The sequence below is a fragment of the Parasteatoda tepidariorum genome, chromosome 3 (genome assembly GCF_043381705.1).
Source record: "Parasteatoda tepidariorum isolate YZ-2023 chromosome 3, CAS_Ptep_4.0, whole genome shotgun sequence".
Classification (NCBI taxonomy): Eukaryota; Metazoa; Arthropoda; class Arachnida; order Araneae; family Theridiidae; genus Parasteatoda; species Parasteatoda tepidariorum.
In genome coordinates, this window is record NC_092206.1 from 66,965,641 (window position 1) to 66,983,765 (window position 18,125).

The window sequence follows — 18,125 nt, forward strand, 5'->3', positions numbered from 1 at the left end:
TTTAATATCAATCATCGATTTTCGTATTTACCTGATTTAAAAGTTGCGCATTGCAATTCTTATTTACGCTTTTTAAATATCGTACATTATGACTCGTATTTACGAGATTTAAAAATCTAATATCGTGTTTTGTATTTTTGCATTTTTAAAATCGTGATTTTATTATCAAACATCGATTTTCGTATTTACCTAATTTAAAAGTTGAACGTTGCGATTCTTATTCAGGCCATTTAAATATTGTACATTGCGATTCTTATTTACGAGATTTAAAAAACCAATATCGCGATTTGTATTTACGATCTTTTAAAACCCTATGTAGCTACGCGAGTTTAAAATCCAATGTCGTGATTCGTTTTTGCTCTTGTAATATCGCGCGATTTTAAAATTATGCATCTTGATATAAAAATTACGCATCATGATTTGTATTTTCGCATTTTTTAAATTCGATGTAGAGTTTCATATTCACGTGATTTAAAAGCCTCATATCGGGATTTATAATCACATGGTTTACAAGTTTAAAAATCGCGCTTTTTTTTGTCAAATTTTTGTTTATTTATATATATATATATATTCTTGGATTTCCTCTTTTTTACTTTCTGACTACTCTCATCCCTGTACATTGCTCAAAAAGCTTTATTTGGGACGACAGAACCTTCGAAAAATCTGCCATATGATAATCTGCCATACATAAAAAAAATTTCGAGTGTAAATAAACAATCGAATCTTTCTAATTTAAATAGTTAAAAAAATAATTTTTTATATATCGAATTTACACTCAAATAATGCGCGAAAATTTTCAAAACGTACCAGATGGTACGGGAATTGAAATTCTAGAGAGATTTTGTGCATATCTTACGTACTTGAACGATAATGTTACGTGAAAGTTCGAAATTTTCATAATTAACAAAAAATTTAATTGCAAAAAAATATTTGAAGCCTTAGAAAGGATGATTATCATCCTAAAACTTCGTTACTCATCTTAGGATAATACGTCGCATTGTATGTAAAATTTGTTTTGTGAAGTCTATAACAATGTAAGATGATTTTGTATTGTGATTCATCTTAAGAGTCAACACTCACAGATCCATATACTTTTTTTTTCTCTCTAACCGTTAATATATTTTGTGAAAGTTGACAATTCTTGATAGTGAATGGATCGCGCTTTTTAACTATTCTCTTTGTGCCAAAGCGTGAGACAATGTGCTGCTTGGTTTCTCTCAAGATAGTTGACGAATTTCGTTTCTTCTGTGTTTCACTTTTCTATACGAAATTATCATTCTATTTCGACCGTTGTTGTGTCTTTCGCTTAGAGAAAGCATTATTCAGTTTCGATTGATATGTTTCAGATTTATTTCGCTTTTAATAACGGGAACAACAATTTAAAATAAATGGTTGAAACCAACTATTTAAATCACGATTGAAAACATAAGTTTTTAATCGTTTGGAGAAACCCTCTCAATCATCTCGCCGTAAAGAATTATTTTAGATTTAGAAAGGACGAATATTTAAATATTCTAATAGACATTAAAAAATTTTTTAAAAAATCACCCATTTGGCATGATTTTTTTTAACCTAATTTATGCACATCGTATATACCAGTGTTCCCCAACCTTTTTATCACCGCGGACCTGTCAACGTTTGATATTTTTACCGCTGCCCTCTGAGGGGGGAGGGCGTTGATTATTTATATTTTAGATTATTTTGATTTATTAATTTTAATTTAATTGTATTTAACTTCAAAATAAAAAAAAAGTTACACCAAAAAATAAATATAAAGTGATTTAACATTTTAACTTACTAGAACAGGGGTGGCGAACCTTTATACACCAACGTGCCATTTTCTCTAAAAAATTGCTTAATGAGGTCATAGTGACTTCGTGATTATTGGGAAAAGAATAATACTAAATACTATCAACTCAAAACTCTATACTTACATTGAAAAAAAAATACATTTTGCAATGTCTCAGTTATACAAGTAATTCAACTTAAAGTAACATCAGTGTGACTTCTGTTGTTGCAGATTAGATGACCAATAACTTATATTAGGTTGTAAAATGTTAGTTTAAACAGTACTGTTGATTTTTTTTTTTTTTTTTTTTTTTTTTTTTTTTTTTTTTTTTTTTTTTTTTTTTTNTTTTTTTTTTTTTTTTTTTTTTTTTTTTTTTTTTTTTTTTTTTGCTAGCTATTTATTGTTAGCTTGTTTTTTACGGTTAATAATTGTTTTTTAGCATTAATTTTTAATTTTTTTATTAATAATTGTTTATTATTTTGTTTGTTTTTTGTGAATTTTAATTTAATTGTTACATATGCTTCATAGCGTAATACCATTTGTTTAATAACAATTCATAGTGTAACAACAATTGTGATCGGTGGAGTGCCCAAAATATTGTGTCGCGTGCCATTGGTTCGCCATCCCTGTACTAGAACGTTAAATCAATGAGAACCCTGAGCTTATTTCTTTGCAATGAGACGGTTCCATCTGGGGGTAATCGGAGACAATGACACATTACAAGCATTAAAAAAATTTATGTCACTACCTTCGAGGGCCCCTTTTTTTCAGTAAATAAAATTTTAATGGAGCACAGATATAATTTGGGGTATAAACCTAGGAATTTAAATTTAGTTTCAATGAAATGGGCGGCCCTGTACTATTTGATCCGGGGATTGGGGAACACGGGTGTATAGGATGGATGCTGAATTTACATGAGAGACGAAAGAAAATGGCGTATTCCTTCACTGGCGTTTGGAAAGTATTACTTTGTGTTGTCCCTTTTTTTAAAAACTATCATACAAAGACTAATATTTAACTTTTTTCTTTTACCCGGCGTAACTCGAGATAGTAAACTGATGGTAAATTAAATGTTTTTTACTTATAAAAAAAAAAATTAAAATTGCAACTTAAAAATCGCGTATCATGTTTTGTTTTAGTTCCTTGTATATATTATTGAAATAAAAAAATATTTTAATTTTTTTTTCTCGTTTTTTTCCACACAAAAAAAAATTGGTAAAGAAAGTGGTAAACTATTCTCTTAGTGCTGAAGCGTGAGACACAATTCGCAGCTTCGTTTCTCAGAAGATTTTTTTTTTTTACTAATTTCGTCTTTTCTGTGTTTCACTATTTATTTATTCTATAGGAAAAATTTCCTTCGTGTGTGTATCTTTCTATAATTTTTTTTTTTTTTTTTTTATTTGNTAATTTTATTTTTTTTTTTTACTAATTTCGTCTTTTCTGTGTTTCACTATTTATTCTATAGGAAAAACTTCCTTCGTGTGTGTATCTTTCTGTTTCGACCTCTGTTGTGTCTTTCGTTTAGAGAGAGCATTATTCATTCGAGGCGACAAACTGCGGCGACCTTCCAAATGCACTGTGATGTGCCAGATATAAAGCAGAAGTGTAAATGTTCTGATAAACTGAAGAGTAATTATGACTATTTTTAAACGAGATTATTTATTCTCGAAATATTGTTGCGTTTTGTTAGTGGTGGTGCCCTTGGTGACTTGTTGAAAATAAGGAATATATCATAACACAGTGTTTTAAATCATAGTTGGTAATTCAATTAAATTTCCTATTTAACATCTTGAGCAGTATTATGACAGGATTATGTCGGAGATAAACTAGGGATCACTTTTTGTTTTATTTGGTTGTTAACGTCGTACCAGAACGACACTTAAATGACTATTTTCTACGATTGATTTGGGGTTCACCATTGATGAATCTTATACGTTTTCCTTAATAAAGCCCAGTCTGAGCATGAAGACTTAAAAAAAAAAAAAGAAAGAAAGAAAAATTGTGCCATATATCCATAGGATCTTATTTTTTTGTCAAACAACGACCAAAGTCAGCGGTTTCTACAGTATTATATAAATAAGAAAAATATCAATAATAAAATTAAAATAACTGAAAGAACTAAATCTTTATGTATTTACTAAATATAACTAAGAGGCCATAGCCCACTCGACAAAAATTATCTTATTTCTCCAATGACTATAATTGGATAAACTAAAATATTCCTATTGTAAAATTATGAAGATCAAGAAAGTTATAAAAATTAAACAGTTAGTACCTAGCTTCAAATTGTCATTTCAACACTCCTAGTGAATTAACTCTAGTATAAATCATAAATACACAAGTGGGCGACCTTGTGCTAAAATACAAACTAAGGCAAACAACGTTAAAGAGCACAAATATTTTTGTGCTCTTTAACGTTGTTTACCTTAGTTTCTAGTATAAATCGTTATGGGTTCTGCTCTGCATACACTTACAACATACTTTTAACTACAGAGCTCGGCATTGCTTAAGTATTATTTACAATTATTGGCATACTACAAATTTGTATTTTGCAAAGAAGCCTTTAAATTACTGGGCCTGTAATTATGAAAATGAGGAAGTAAAACATCGAGCTCAAAAAGTTGGGATTTCTTTGTTAATACTTATAGTGAATTATTGTATTAATCGTTTTGTGTTTGGTCCTACCGTCCTACACGCACTCGCTTAACTACTGAACTCAGCATTGCAAGATAGTTTTATATCAAATTTACAATTTGTAACCTTATACAGATTTCAATTCTGCAACAAAACCTTAAAAATAACAAGTAAACATCGAGCTCAGGAAATTTGAAAATACTTTATGAATTCTTTTATCGAATTATTGTATCAATAATCATTCTCGGTTCGGTCTTACTGTCTGTCCTGCATAGACTTGCCTAACTACTAAACTCAGCATCACAAGAATTTTTTTTATTACTTCATTACAATTTGTAACATAATACAGATACGTATTTTGCAAACAAATCTATAAATTACTATAATTGTAATTCTCAGTCATATGTTGTAGGCGTTTTATCTTACGATACGGCGAGGAAGGAAGTTATATTTATTGCCCCTCGCAAAATGACGAAGGAATTTTCATTCATGCAATTTCGTATTTCTAGTCATCTTGTCTCCATTCTGTATCCGCAATATTTTTTCCTTTGACTCCACTTCCCGCGCTTTTTTAGAATGAAATTTTTTATCTCGGAAGTTAAATGAATGCACACTTCAGTTACTTAACTTACACACGCAGGAAGTTCGAGTGGGCTGTTGGGATTATTTTCATTCATTCATGATTTCATTGGAGACTCCGTCCATATGAGTAACCTTCATTGTAATAAGTTAAGCCTAGTTTAGATAATTAATTATGAAAACAAACAGTTGTGTCTTTTCATTTCTTTTCTAACTCTATTACCAAGTCCTATGTCATAAATATGTGTGAAATTAATTTTGGATTTTATAAGTATATATCTTGATGATTAATGTGGTTTCTGATTACTAATAATGTGGTAAATAAGTCACTAAATGACTTAATTTTTAAAATTATAACAAATTGCTGCTTCTTTCTTGCTTAGTGGAGACGCTGCCAACTTCGTCATCACATTTAAAGTAACTAAAACAAAAAGAACAAAAAAAACTTAAATTTTATCTGTGCTGGAAGGAACTTAGATTTAATTTATACTTCAACTAATATTTTAGACTTTTGGGCAAACAACAGAAGAAGAAAATTAACGGATATGAAGGGAGTTGGTTTGTAATTTATTTTAGTTTAATGTGTCATTCATAACTATAATAGGATAAAAATATTTTAAATTGGGATATATTTTTTAAGCCTACAATGAACACTTTTTTTTTTAAATGTGTATCAGGTTTGGCAAGTTTTTGACATGCACCTCTTTTTGTCTGTTCAAACTGTCACATCAAAAACCGTGTTGAAAACCTAAATTACACATTGCATATAATTTTGAAGGTTAAATATTAATTTTTTTTTCCATAAAAATTAAAATGCGTTAAAAATGTATCAGAATAATAAAACCCTTTTATGACACAATTGTGTTTCAAATTTAGAGGTAAACAAACATAGGATCTGGATCTGCTGAAAGCTCTAGTTAGTAATAATAGTTGCAGTAGTTTCTCAATAGTTCTAAAGCTGCTTTAAAGATGACATTGTAATAATGAAAACAAACTTTGAATATTTTTTATAATTTTCTATGTCATCATTCCCTTATATTCTGAAACTAATAATTTTAAAAGTTAAATTATGAGAAATGCAAATTGTTCTGAATCCTTTGATTTCACGGTATATTTTTATAAATTTATTTATTTTGACCATCTTGTTTATAAATTATAGTATGTCTTTAATGTGGTTATGAGGCTAAAACATGCCAGAAAAAAAAACTTGTGAATTAGTAGTAGCAACAAAATTATTTATTTCCTTTCCAGTCTAACTAAAGTGATAATTCCACAATGTAAAGATTAATCTACTTCAAAATTATTCGAGAAAAAGAGAGCTCTCAAATAAATTTTTTAAAAAAATATTGTAAATTGAAAATTCGGTTATTTTGTCCGAAATCATAAAAACCATAATTTTTATTTTAATGTGTTTGTTGTCGATTATAAACATGCCTTATTAGTTATTTATCTTTTTAAAATAACGCACGTCTTTAACATACTATAAAAAAAAAAACTTCTCATTCACATGTATTAAGCTCTTATGAGGCCTCTTTCCTAGCCATCTTGGATTTTGTTATAAATTTTTAATTTTGCTTTCTTGATTTTTTTAAAATTCACTTTTGATTTTAGAATGTCAATTGAATTGGCAGCGAACCCTTTTTGAAAATAGGGTAGAAAATAAAAGTTTTGCATTGTTAGTTTGGTAGACATGGCATTTGATAATTTTTAGACCTTCTAAAAAAAAAATTCTCAAACATGTATAGCAACAAAATTCCGCTGATAGTGGCATTAGATAGAGAATGTTCGTTTGTCTGTTAGGTTTTTAAAATTCAATTTCAAATTATTTTTATGGTGCTTACAGTTTTTCTTAACACTAAATGTGTAAATAAAATATTAAAAAAACTCAAAACTTTAAAAAGAAATTGTCTTGTCAAAACTTTAGAAAGAAACTGTCTAAACTCTAGATACCAGACTACCTATCAAGCAAGGCTGAATTCTAATAACGCAATTTTGTTTTTTAAAAAAAATCCATTTAAATTCTAGAATAACGCCAGTTATATTTCTCCCATTCTAATAATAGCCTAATGCTAATGTTTTAACTAATACTATAATCTTATTCTAATAACTATCATACAACCTTATAATTTCCATGTTTCAAAAGATATTGCCTACTAAAGCAAATGTAAGGCAATTTATGTTTAAAAATTAAATAAAGACAATTAATAAAAAATTTTCCCCATTACCACATTGATTGAGTTTGGTCAAGAGGTAAATGACCTTAGAAGCAATTAGTTCTTAAACTAACATAAATACGTATTAATATTTTTTTTTATAGTTCTAGGCATGTAACTATATATATTACTTTAACTAATTAAAAATATATAATTCGTTGTATTTTATTTCAGAATCTCATGATGAAACACACCCTTTATGTCACTACCTCAAAACTCCCATGATAAAACAGATAAATGTGACAGTTGGCAGCCTTTTAGATGATAACAGTACTGTTCGTTGTGCTAAACCCACTGATTCCTGTTACATACTTTGGCAAGAAGATTCTCGGAACAAAACCATTAAAATTGTCAGTCAAGGTAACTATTTTTGTTGATTACTACATCTTTGTTATAATCAAACTCACTTTTTTTATTTATTAAAAACTCTTTTTCCTATAAAAAGCTCCATTTTTATTAATTAACTTTTTAAGTTTATTTAAGTGTTGAAGTATTTCATTGATAGTTAGTAAATTTTTGAACTATATGACTTAGAAAATTAAAATTACATAGAGGTGTAAAAAATACTAATTTTCTGCAATACCCAGGATTACAACTGCCGAACTGAAATTTAATGTGCTGAAAAGTCCATTTTCTTTATAAATTCAACCTTTTTTTCCCCCTTTCTTTTTTGAACTTCTAACTTCGCTGAAACTTATTGCAATTTAAAGTGCTTATTTGCTATGAGGATGCCATAACAGGGTTGCCACTCCACAGGGAGAACATGGAAAACCTGGAAAATACAGGGAATTTAAAAATCACATAAAATAACAGGGAAAATGCAGGGAATTTTGATTTTTTCCCTACAAACTGGAAAAAAACAGGGAAATTTTGTTTCTTATTTCGATCTTTTAAAAAATGGTGACCCCTCAAAGCGTAATCTATGGGATATTTAACCATATTATTTCAGTTTTACTAAACTATTTCATACACTATAACATTATTTAAGTATGCTCAGCTATTTACTCAGCAATTATAACTAATAAATATACTTAGCCCAGTATAGCTCACACAAGAGCACAGTAATTGCTTTTTCCCCTTAATATATTGTGTATAATATGTACAGGGAAAACACGGGTAATTTTTTTCCCAGATTTGAGTGGCAACCTTGATTAATATTTTGTGTCAAAATTGTTTTTAATTTATATTTAAAATTATTTTCCCTTTCTCTATTGGCATGCATATTGGATATTTTATGATGCTCTGCTATGATTTTTCTTTTTCTTGTTGACAAATTATCTATGCATTTGCTTCTTGGTATTTAGCACATTCTTCTCTGTTTCATCAGAAATTTGTTAGTATAATTACTCTTGTAAGTATGTAACAACATTGAAAGCATTCTTAAATTGATTTATTTACAGGTTGTTGGAATGACGGAAACCAGAAATGTCATCAAAATGAATGCATTCCTGATAGCAAGTCTAATAGAGCACAGCCTAAAACTAGATTTTGTTGTTGTGATGGTAACTTCTGCAACTCTAACTTTACAGATAATAACAATTCTTCTGATTCTCCTGCAGAACATGGTAAATTTTATTTCTTATGAAACTCATAATTCTGAAAATTTATGTGTATAAATGATAAACAGATTGGTGTTCTGGGAAATGAGGCTGCTGAGGCCTTAGCCAAGAAAGGAACTGGAATAATTTCAACTTCTGGTATGCTAACCTTTCTGGATATTTGTTCAAGAATTAGCTGTTGCAACGTCATTGTAGTCTCTTTCTGCACATGACTGGTAACCCGGAGGGACTTTGAATTTTAAGGATGGCCACGCCCTTTAGACTGCCCTATGAAGACTCTCAAGTGGGCACTTAAAGTGTCTAAGATTTTACCTAGTTAAAAAGATCTTCCCAATCTGTGGAAAATGCTATACCTAGTATTCCAAACCCGATCATCTATTCTCCTGCCTGGGACTTGAGAGGGAAGATTGGAAACAAGGACCCCTTGTTTTGGGTTTTCTGATTATATACATAGTCCTGCAGCTGGTCTAAAAACAACATGAACAGATGTATTTAAAATAAGGTCATCTAATTGCTAAGATAAGTTTTATAAACTACAACAAACGCTTTTTTTTTGGTAATTATTACAAAATACTTGAAAATAGGTAAAATTCTAAAATAAGTAATGAAAAACTAAAAAACTTGCAAATGGAGGGATGCTATTAATTGTGTGTGTATATATATATATATATATATTAATGAATCTTTACACCTTATATATATATATATTGCCCTTTGTTTAATGGAATTGCCTTACAATAATTGTTAATTTTGTTCCTGAATTTTAAATAGTGACCGGAATTGAAAATAAATTTCAGACTGGCTGCATCACTGAAATTTCCTGCCTTGTTTAAATTATTTTCCAACCTTAATAAATGCTATATTATTTTGGATATTTAATATTTAATTGAAAATGTCTTATTTTTCAGATCCAACATATGTGGGACCTCTGTCTCATTCCTGGTATATCTTTATTATCATAGCAGTTGTCTTTGCCAGCTTTTTTTCCTTCATTGTTTTCTTGTGGTATCGGTTTGCTTGTACAGTTCCCAAGCGTAGCAATGAATCTTTACACCTTATGGAAGCTCCTCCACCATCTTCACCCAATTTTGACCTGGATACTCTAAAAATTCAAGAATTGTGTTCCAGAGGTAGATACGGAGCTGTGTATAGGGCATGCTTGAATGACCAAAGTGTTGCTGTAAAAAGATTTACCCATCAAAACCAACAGCACTTTTTGAGCGAACGAGCCATTTATGTTCTTCCATTCATTGAACATTCCTCAATACCAAAATTTATAGGTAAATCTCATTGTTACATTAATATGTTTTTCTTATCTAAAACACCATTAAACTCCATTAGAAATTTGTATTTAACATTATATTACAGCCTGCCCATATTTTTCAGGTCTAATAATTTTAACAGGGAATAAATTGTTTTATTTTCATGTGAAATAAATTGGGGGGGGGGTTAACTTATGTGTACTTTCATTGTTGTCTCTGCACTATTCTTAACCCACATAATTCTGTTTCTAATCGTATTTATCTAAAAAGTAGGCATAAAGAAATGGATTAGATAGTAGATAATAGAATGCTTTTAGTTATAATTTTTTTAATGAATAAAAATGTTATTGCTGTATATCCTGGTGTATAAGTAGTCTTTAATCCTCTTTATCATGGGGTCAACTTATATACCGTTAAAAAAATCTGAAAATCATTGATTGTGTACATCAATACATTGTAAGCGATGAGATAGATATGAATAAGTCTGTATTGATTTACCCCTTTCCAAAATTATTTAGAATCTGTAATTTACAATTATTTTTACAGTTTCACTCATATTTTCTTTATATATAAAGTTTTTTTTTTTTTTTTAGAAAAAGTTATTTAAATTATGTTTCAAACAGAAAATTAAGAATAAGAGAAGTTAAGATAACTTATTCAGTATTTCAAAAAATATAACACAATAAAAACTTTTAAAGCATATCATAAATCTACAAAATTAAAGATTCCAGAATGCCATCTTCGTCGGATTCAATAGGGGCATCTGTGTCGACTCATGCACCCAACATGCCAGAAATTAGCATAAATTTGTAATCAGAAGTAGGAGATCGACTTATACTCCAGGATATACACTTCAATAAATTATTTATAGACTTATACTCCAGGATATACACTTTCAATAAATTATTTATAAACTTATACTCCAGGATATACACTAAATTATTTATAGACTTATACTCCAGGATATACACTTCAATAAATTATTTATTCAAGTTTCATTCAACTTAACTTCATGAAAACAAAATAAGTCTCTTTGGGAAACAAAAATATCTTAACAAAAAGTTGTAGATCAGATACAGATATTCTTTTAAACTTTTATCATTTGAACTTGTTATATGTTTAAATGAACATTATTTAAAATTTACTTATCTTATGTGGACTATTCTTATAATTTATTTTTGAATTTTTGTTTGTTAATTAACTTATATTAAACTATTTGTTTCTTAAAAGTTAAAAAATAAATTCATTCATGCTTCTTAATTGAAATGGAAGGAAGATCTACATGTTTTAACCCTCACTTGAAGAACGTAAACCGCTGCCTAGAAATAAAAAAGGCACAGTTGCCAACAAGAGCTATTTCTAACGCATCAATCACTGGGTGCTATTTTGACTTGGAACATCATGTTTGACAACTTAAAACAATGTTGCCCTTTCTTTCATTTAAATTTTGAAGCAAAGGAAGTTAATTCATTTTCTACTATATGTTTTCACTTGCCCTTTCTTTCATTTAAATTTTGAAGCAAAGGAAGTTAATTCATTTTCTACTATATGTTTTCACTTCATAGGATAATTAATTTCTTAATAGTTTGTTGGTTAATTTTTAAAATTAAAATAATATTTTTCTTATTTAAGGTTCCAAAGAGCAGAAGGATGAAGATGGTAGGACAGAATTCTTACTTGTGGTATCATTTTCTCCTCATGGTTGTTTAAAAGATTATTTAAAAGAAAATACAATAGATTGGAATCATTTGCGCAGAATGATAGAATCTGTAGCCTGTGGATTAGCTCACTTACATTCTGAGATAAAGAAAGGAGGTACTTGTGATAATATTGCTCTTTTTGTTCTCAAATATGTACTTTGTATCATATTAGCTTGGTTTAACCCTTTAAAGACTCTTTTTTCCAATTATTTTTTAAACAAAATGTTAGGCTTCAAGTAAATCACTTAAATACTATAATTAATGCTAAAACAAGTAAATCACTTAACAAATTAACAATGCATTTATATGTTTAACCCGTCAATTAACCCTTTGAAGACTCTTGGTGCAATTTTTTTTAAACAAAAGGATAGACTTCAAATAAATCACTTAAATACTATAATTAATACTAAAACAAATAAGTCACTTAACAAATAAACAATGCATTCATATATTTAATCCTGTCCAAAATAGGATTGCAAAGAACCTTCAAACAGATTTAATATATGAATTAGGCTGTTAAGGTGAACATCAATTTTAACTTTTTCCTAAGTTATTTTCATTACATTGTACAAAAAATTTTTCTTTGTCATTTTAGAAATTTTTTCTAAGAAAACTCTAATAGCAAAGCGTACTTTACACATCGATGTGGCAAAAACACAGATAATTTACAATATTTTTAATAGCATTTTTTTCTAAACAATAGTTTTCTTGCCAACAAACAGCATTTAACTTAATAACCTAAAAGTTTTTTTATTGCATAAGTGCAAATTGTTAAATTAGATAAAAATTGAGGAGTTAGATTCTTTTGTTTTTGTCTGTACTTTTAGTCATTAATATATTAAATTTAAATCATATTAATTACTAAATGTGCATTTAGTAATTAATATCATTACAAATAATTACCATAATTTTCAAAACTGTAAGTTGTACATAATTAATTTTATTTCCCGTTTGAAAATTAGTTCAAAACATTTAGAATAATCCAAATGGATAAGGTATACTTTTTGCCAACGGTTCCCAATTTGTTTTGGCTTTGGAACCCTAAATAATTGAGCTTCTTTTAGCAGAACCAAATACTCATTTTCAAAAATAGGACTTGTTTTTTTTTTAAATTTCAATTTCTGTATTGCTTTTATATTAGCTAATTGTTTTTATGTGTGCAATATTTTTTAAGAGTGACTCATGGCATTATGTAGACTAAATGTTACTTTGTTACAAACATGCATATTTAAAATTGCTATTTGTGTTTCTGATGTTTTATGAATACTTTTCAGATAAACGCAAACCTTGCATTGTGCATCGTGATCTCACATCGAGAAATATTTTGGTGAAGTCAGATGGTACTTGTATGTTGTGCGATTTTGGATTTGCCATTCAAATCACTGGTTCAACTTACATTCATAATGGAGTAGAAGTAAAAGCTGAAGAGACCTCCTTAGCTGACGTAATCATTTATATAATTCATATAAACTTTTTTTTTTTAATATAATAAAAAAAAATCTATTTGTTTTTAATCTGAAGAGAGGATTTCACCTTGAACTTTTCCAAAAATCACAATTTACATTTTAGGAGCGTTTAAATCCGTTTTTGTTAATATTGTGCTCTGCCTCCCCCATGTCAGTCAAAAAAATAAAAAAGCAAGTATGAACCATTTTTCATGCTTAAGTAGAAAAAAAATCAAATCCATCATGTTTGTACTTTTGATGTAATGTAGTAATGGAATTTTATGAATTTTAAGATTAAATTTAAATAAAATAAGTAAGCAAAATGTTAATTTTTAAATAATTTAACAAAATTGTAAAACTTTTAGGAGAAATTTTTTCCAATTATTTTTTTTTCCCAAATTTGAATTTAATTTCCTATTTTTTCTATGTTTTTTTTTTCTTTCTTGCATTTAGAAAAATTTCACATATGGGAATTAAGAACCTTACCTTATGCATTACTCATTCCTTTCACCTTATAAATCAAAATAAACAGAATATTGCCCCCTTGGCTTCAGTGATTTTATAATATTTGAACGACCCCTTTCTGAAGGCTTATAGTCTTATGGTGACTGATACAGAAATGTGTTAAAAGCAGCCTATACAAATTTTTAAAAATATTTTTCATTTAGTTTTAACTAACTAATCTAATTAATTATTTTTATTTTATGTGAATGTAATTAATTTCTTTGCAATTTTAAGCCAGAAAGTCCTTTTTAAGTTCCTTTTTTTAAAAATGTTTTTATATTAATTTACTTTTGAATTTTCTATAACTCAGATAATTTATGCATAAAATATGCTTTTTTTATTATATTTCAGAGCTTTCTGGTCAATAATATTTTTTATGCTTGCTTGAAAACCAACACTTAATGTCTTAAAATTGTAAATTATTAGACAGTTTAATGTAAAAAATGCATCTAACTAATTCAATTGTTTGTATGTTTTGATGTCTGAAAAAAAGCTTTTGGCTGTGTTCTGATTAATGTCCAGTCCCATAATGTTCTACAAAGCTTAGTACATACGACTTAAATATAAATTACACTAGGGAACATATTTTTTGTTGCATATATACAAATATTTGGTCTTACCGATTTAGAATATGAGGATTTCAAATCTGAAATCAGTGAATCCTTAAGTTAAGACATTTTTAATCTATTTTTTGTTGAAACGTACAAGCCTACAAATGTTATACAGTGCAGAACCCGTTATCCGGAAATCAGAAAACCGGAAAACAAAAAAAAAACGGAACGAAATTCAATACATTTTCCCGACATTTTTAAAAAAAAAAAATTTTTTTCCTCATAAGATTTCAGGATTTTTCGTTCTTTTTTTAAAGATGTTTACCTTACCATCATTTTGGAATATTACTTCATCGTTTTTTCTTCTTTTTAAGATTATTTCCAAATATTTATTTATTTTTTTTTTAGTTGAGTTTAACTATAAAAAAACGGCTTTTTGTAGCGATTCAGAAAACCGGAAAAATCAGTTATCCGGAATAGCGATGGTCCCGATCGTTCCCGGATAATCGGTTCCCTACTGTATATACAACAGGATCATGTAAATGTAGTGAGAAACTTCTAGGGCAGTTAGGACTTGTCATTAAAATTAAAATTGTATGGTAACACACAGAAATGTCATATGCAGCTAGGGGTGCTTCCCTATTATGAACTATTTCTTTGTGTGCTTCTGAGCAGGTCATAATAAGAAAAGTCCCTCTAGCTGTGTATGATGACATTTCTGGACTTGGGTTTTATGTAATTTTAATCTTTTGGGTCAACATTTGTGCGGCACTTGATTTTTAAACTGGCTCAATTTGATAACGTTTTAAACTTGTACATTTGGCATATAACATTTTTAAACTTGTACATTTTAACAAAAATTTAAAGAAAAAAAACTAGCCTGGAAGGAAAATTGATTACAGATTTGAAATCAGCAATTTAAAAATATCCAAAATTTGATTAAAAAGTCTGATTCCATAGAAAACAAGAACCAAAAAAAAAAATTTTTATCACAGTGTTATCTTTAATTGGAATCGTTAATGAAATATGATAATTTTGCCTTTTTATTAATAGGTGGGAACTTTGAGGTACATGGCTCCTGAAATATTAGAAGGAGCAGTGAATTTGAGAGATTGTGAGTCCTCATTGAAGCAGACTGATGTTTATGCGTTGGGACTTGTTATGTGGGAAATCGCTACTAGGTGTAGTGATCTTTATCAAGGTATATATTTCATTTGCAGTTTTAATTTTAATATTTTGTTTTGTTATTGTTTTAGAGAATACCTCTTGCTATCAGACTGGTACTAGGTTTTATTGTATTTTAAAGTAGTGTTATTGGATCTTTAATTATTGCATTAAAAAAGTGTTCTGGGAGATTCAAAAGTTGTTTATATTCACTATCTCTAAATTCTGCTTCGAATTGAAATAATAAGTTCTTATTTCTAAATAAAATTAACTCTCTTGTCTCTAGATTATTTCCCCTAAAAATATTTTTTGTATGACAGTGGCTCCCCAACCTTTTTAGTTATGTGGACCACCAATTTTGTTTTAAAAAAAAAATTTTTTTAATTGTTGATACCCACTAACTACTATATCAATNAAGCGATTTTTTCTTTTCAGTGTGGATTGTTGTTCCAAATTACAAACAATGCATGATATTCTCAATTTTCTCTGAAATATTTCTTAGAAACTGGTTATTTTTTTATGATTGTGCAAAGTTTTTGAAAATCTATTTGAATTTTATTGATTTTATGTTTATAAATTAAGAACTTTAAACAATAGGAAAAAAAATTATTACTACTGCACAGATCCTAATTACGATTTTTTTTTTTGTGGAAAGTTATTAAAAATATTTTTAAGTGCTTAAAAAGTACTTAGAACGGTGCTTATTTTCTTTTGAAAAATCTGCTTACTGACCCTGTATATAAATATACAACATTCTTGGCTTAGACACTCAAACAGTGTCCACAGCTCAGTACTGGATGCTCGCGGCCCATGGGTCAGGAACTACTTTTGTTGAAAATAACTTCTGTCTGTTTTGATCTTTATCAAATGTTAAAATATTTTGTATTTTATTTCGAATATTTCATTTAATTATTGTTTTAGTTTAAGAGTATGCATTATTTGCATTTTATTGCTCTAGTTTATAATAGAAAGTTTATTGCGATATTAAAAGATATTTCTGAAGCTGAAGAGTTTTTCATGTTCACTATCTCTAAATTTTGTATTCCAGTGAATATTTATTGTAGGAAATTAATATATATTGACTTATTCGTTCAATATCAAGATATGTAAGATAGATTATCAAGATCCGTTAAGACATTTTATTTTTTATTTCTTATTTAATTATATGAAAATGAAAACTTTGTTTCCTATTTCTTGAAATAGATTTGTAGATGGAAAAATATGTTTACAGATTATGAGCTAAAGTTGTTTCTAAATTTTAATTTGTACATTTATTTAGGGGTAGAAGTTCCACAATATAAACTGCCATATGAAGCAGAAGTTGGTAATGAACCTACCATGGAGCAAATGCAAACCTTAGTTGTCAAGCATAAATCTCGACCTCTTTTCCCTGACATATGGAAAACAACCAATCCTGTAAGAAAAACTTTTTTTTATTGGACCTATTAAAGCAATTAAATCTTTCTTTACAAATTTGAATACTATTTAAATGGTAATAGCAATAATCAGCACATTTTCAAATATCAAGTTACTCTTATTTTAATCAATTTATAGTGATAAAAGTAAAAAAAATTTATTATTATCTTTAAATATAAATGTTAAAATAAAGACTTTTTTAGCATTTGAATTTTTCTTTGTACTAACACATAACATTCAAAATTAATTTATAGTGATAATATTTTGATGAACAAGTTGGTTACCCTTGCAAAGTTTTAAAATTTACGCTTGTAATATTTCTGAAATAAAAATTCTACTTAACTTTGAAGCCAAGTTTATCATATTTGTTTTAGAAAATTTAAAGAATTATGCTTAAAATAAAGCAACCTTATATCCAATCAACATTCTTTTTCCCTTGCATGGTAAATTATTTACAATTTTACACCGTCTATAAATTTTTAACGTTCTACTTCGAAATTAGCAATTTTTTTTCCTTGTAATTTTCTAGCATTATATCCTAACTTTAAATTCTTGATGTATGTAATGTTAAATTTACGTTTGATTGTTGAATGTCACTTTAAATGCATTGTGATTTTATACTACGCATCTCTGATTTTGTCTTAAGTAGTGTCCTAAATAAACTCAAAACAATATTTTTTTTTTTTTTTTATGAATAATGCTAATATTGTAAAGTTTGATTATTCTTAATTTTATAGGCAATACGATCATTAAAAGAAACAATTGAGGACTGCTGGGATCAGGATGCTGAAGCAAGATTGACTGCTTTATGTGTTCAAGAACGAATCTCAGAACTTCTTGTGCTTTGGGAATGGCATAAAGGTACAGATAAAGTTTACTTAATTAAAAATATGAATAGATTGATTATTTGAAATAAAATAATATTAATATAACTGTTTGCAAAATATTTCAAGCGAAGAGTAGTACTACTTTTTTTTTGCACTTGAATAAAAAGTATTCTGAAATATAAAATTAACACCACTAACAAATTTGAAAGTGTGTGGAAATTGAAAATTAAAAAAAATCCACTGTCAAAAATAATAAAATCTAAAAATTATGAGTATTTCCTATATGCTTGGAGTTTGAAACATTCATCATCTACATATGTAACGTTTTATGAATTTAAAGACCTTTAAATTTATAATTTTTTTAAACATAAAAAATGTCATTTATTTTTTTAACTTTATTTTAAAAAAAAAAGAAATTGTAAGTAAGAAACTAAAAGTGTTATGAACGAGCATAAGCATGAAAATTATACATGACTTCTTTT

The 18,125-nt window shown here is 28.0% G+C and overlaps 1 protein-coding gene across 3 annotated transcripts in view; it reads left to right on the top strand.

The window, feature by feature from the left end:
- The window catches only part of LOC107454396 (bone morphogenetic protein receptor type-2), a 108,291-nt gene that overhangs the window by 82,090 nt on the left and 8,076 nt on the right, over positions 1 to 18,125 (top strand). For 2 of the 3 annotated variants that reach the window (XM_043046527.2, XM_016071589.3), the window contains 8 exons: positions 7,390 to 7,575; positions 8,616 to 8,780; positions 9,683 to 10,054; positions 11,669 to 11,851; positions 13,011 to 13,180; positions 15,290 to 15,437; positions 16,680 to 16,816; positions 17,554 to 17,677. In XM_043046527.2, coding sequence (XP_042902461.1) covers positions 7,437 to 7,575; positions 8,616 to 8,780; positions 9,683 to 10,054; positions 11,669 to 11,851; positions 13,011 to 13,180; positions 15,290 to 15,437; positions 16,680 to 16,816; positions 17,554 to 17,677 — 1,438 coding nt within the window. In that variant the 5' untranslated portion in view covers positions 7,390 to 7,436. Of the gene's footprint in view, positions 1 to 5,532; positions 5,561 to 7,389; positions 7,576 to 8,615; positions 8,781 to 9,682; positions 10,055 to 11,668; positions 11,852 to 13,010; positions 13,181 to 15,289; positions 15,438 to 16,679; positions 16,817 to 17,553; positions 17,678 to 18,125 lie in introns of those variants that run through there. The other variant, XM_043046526.2, reaches the window with a different exon arrangement.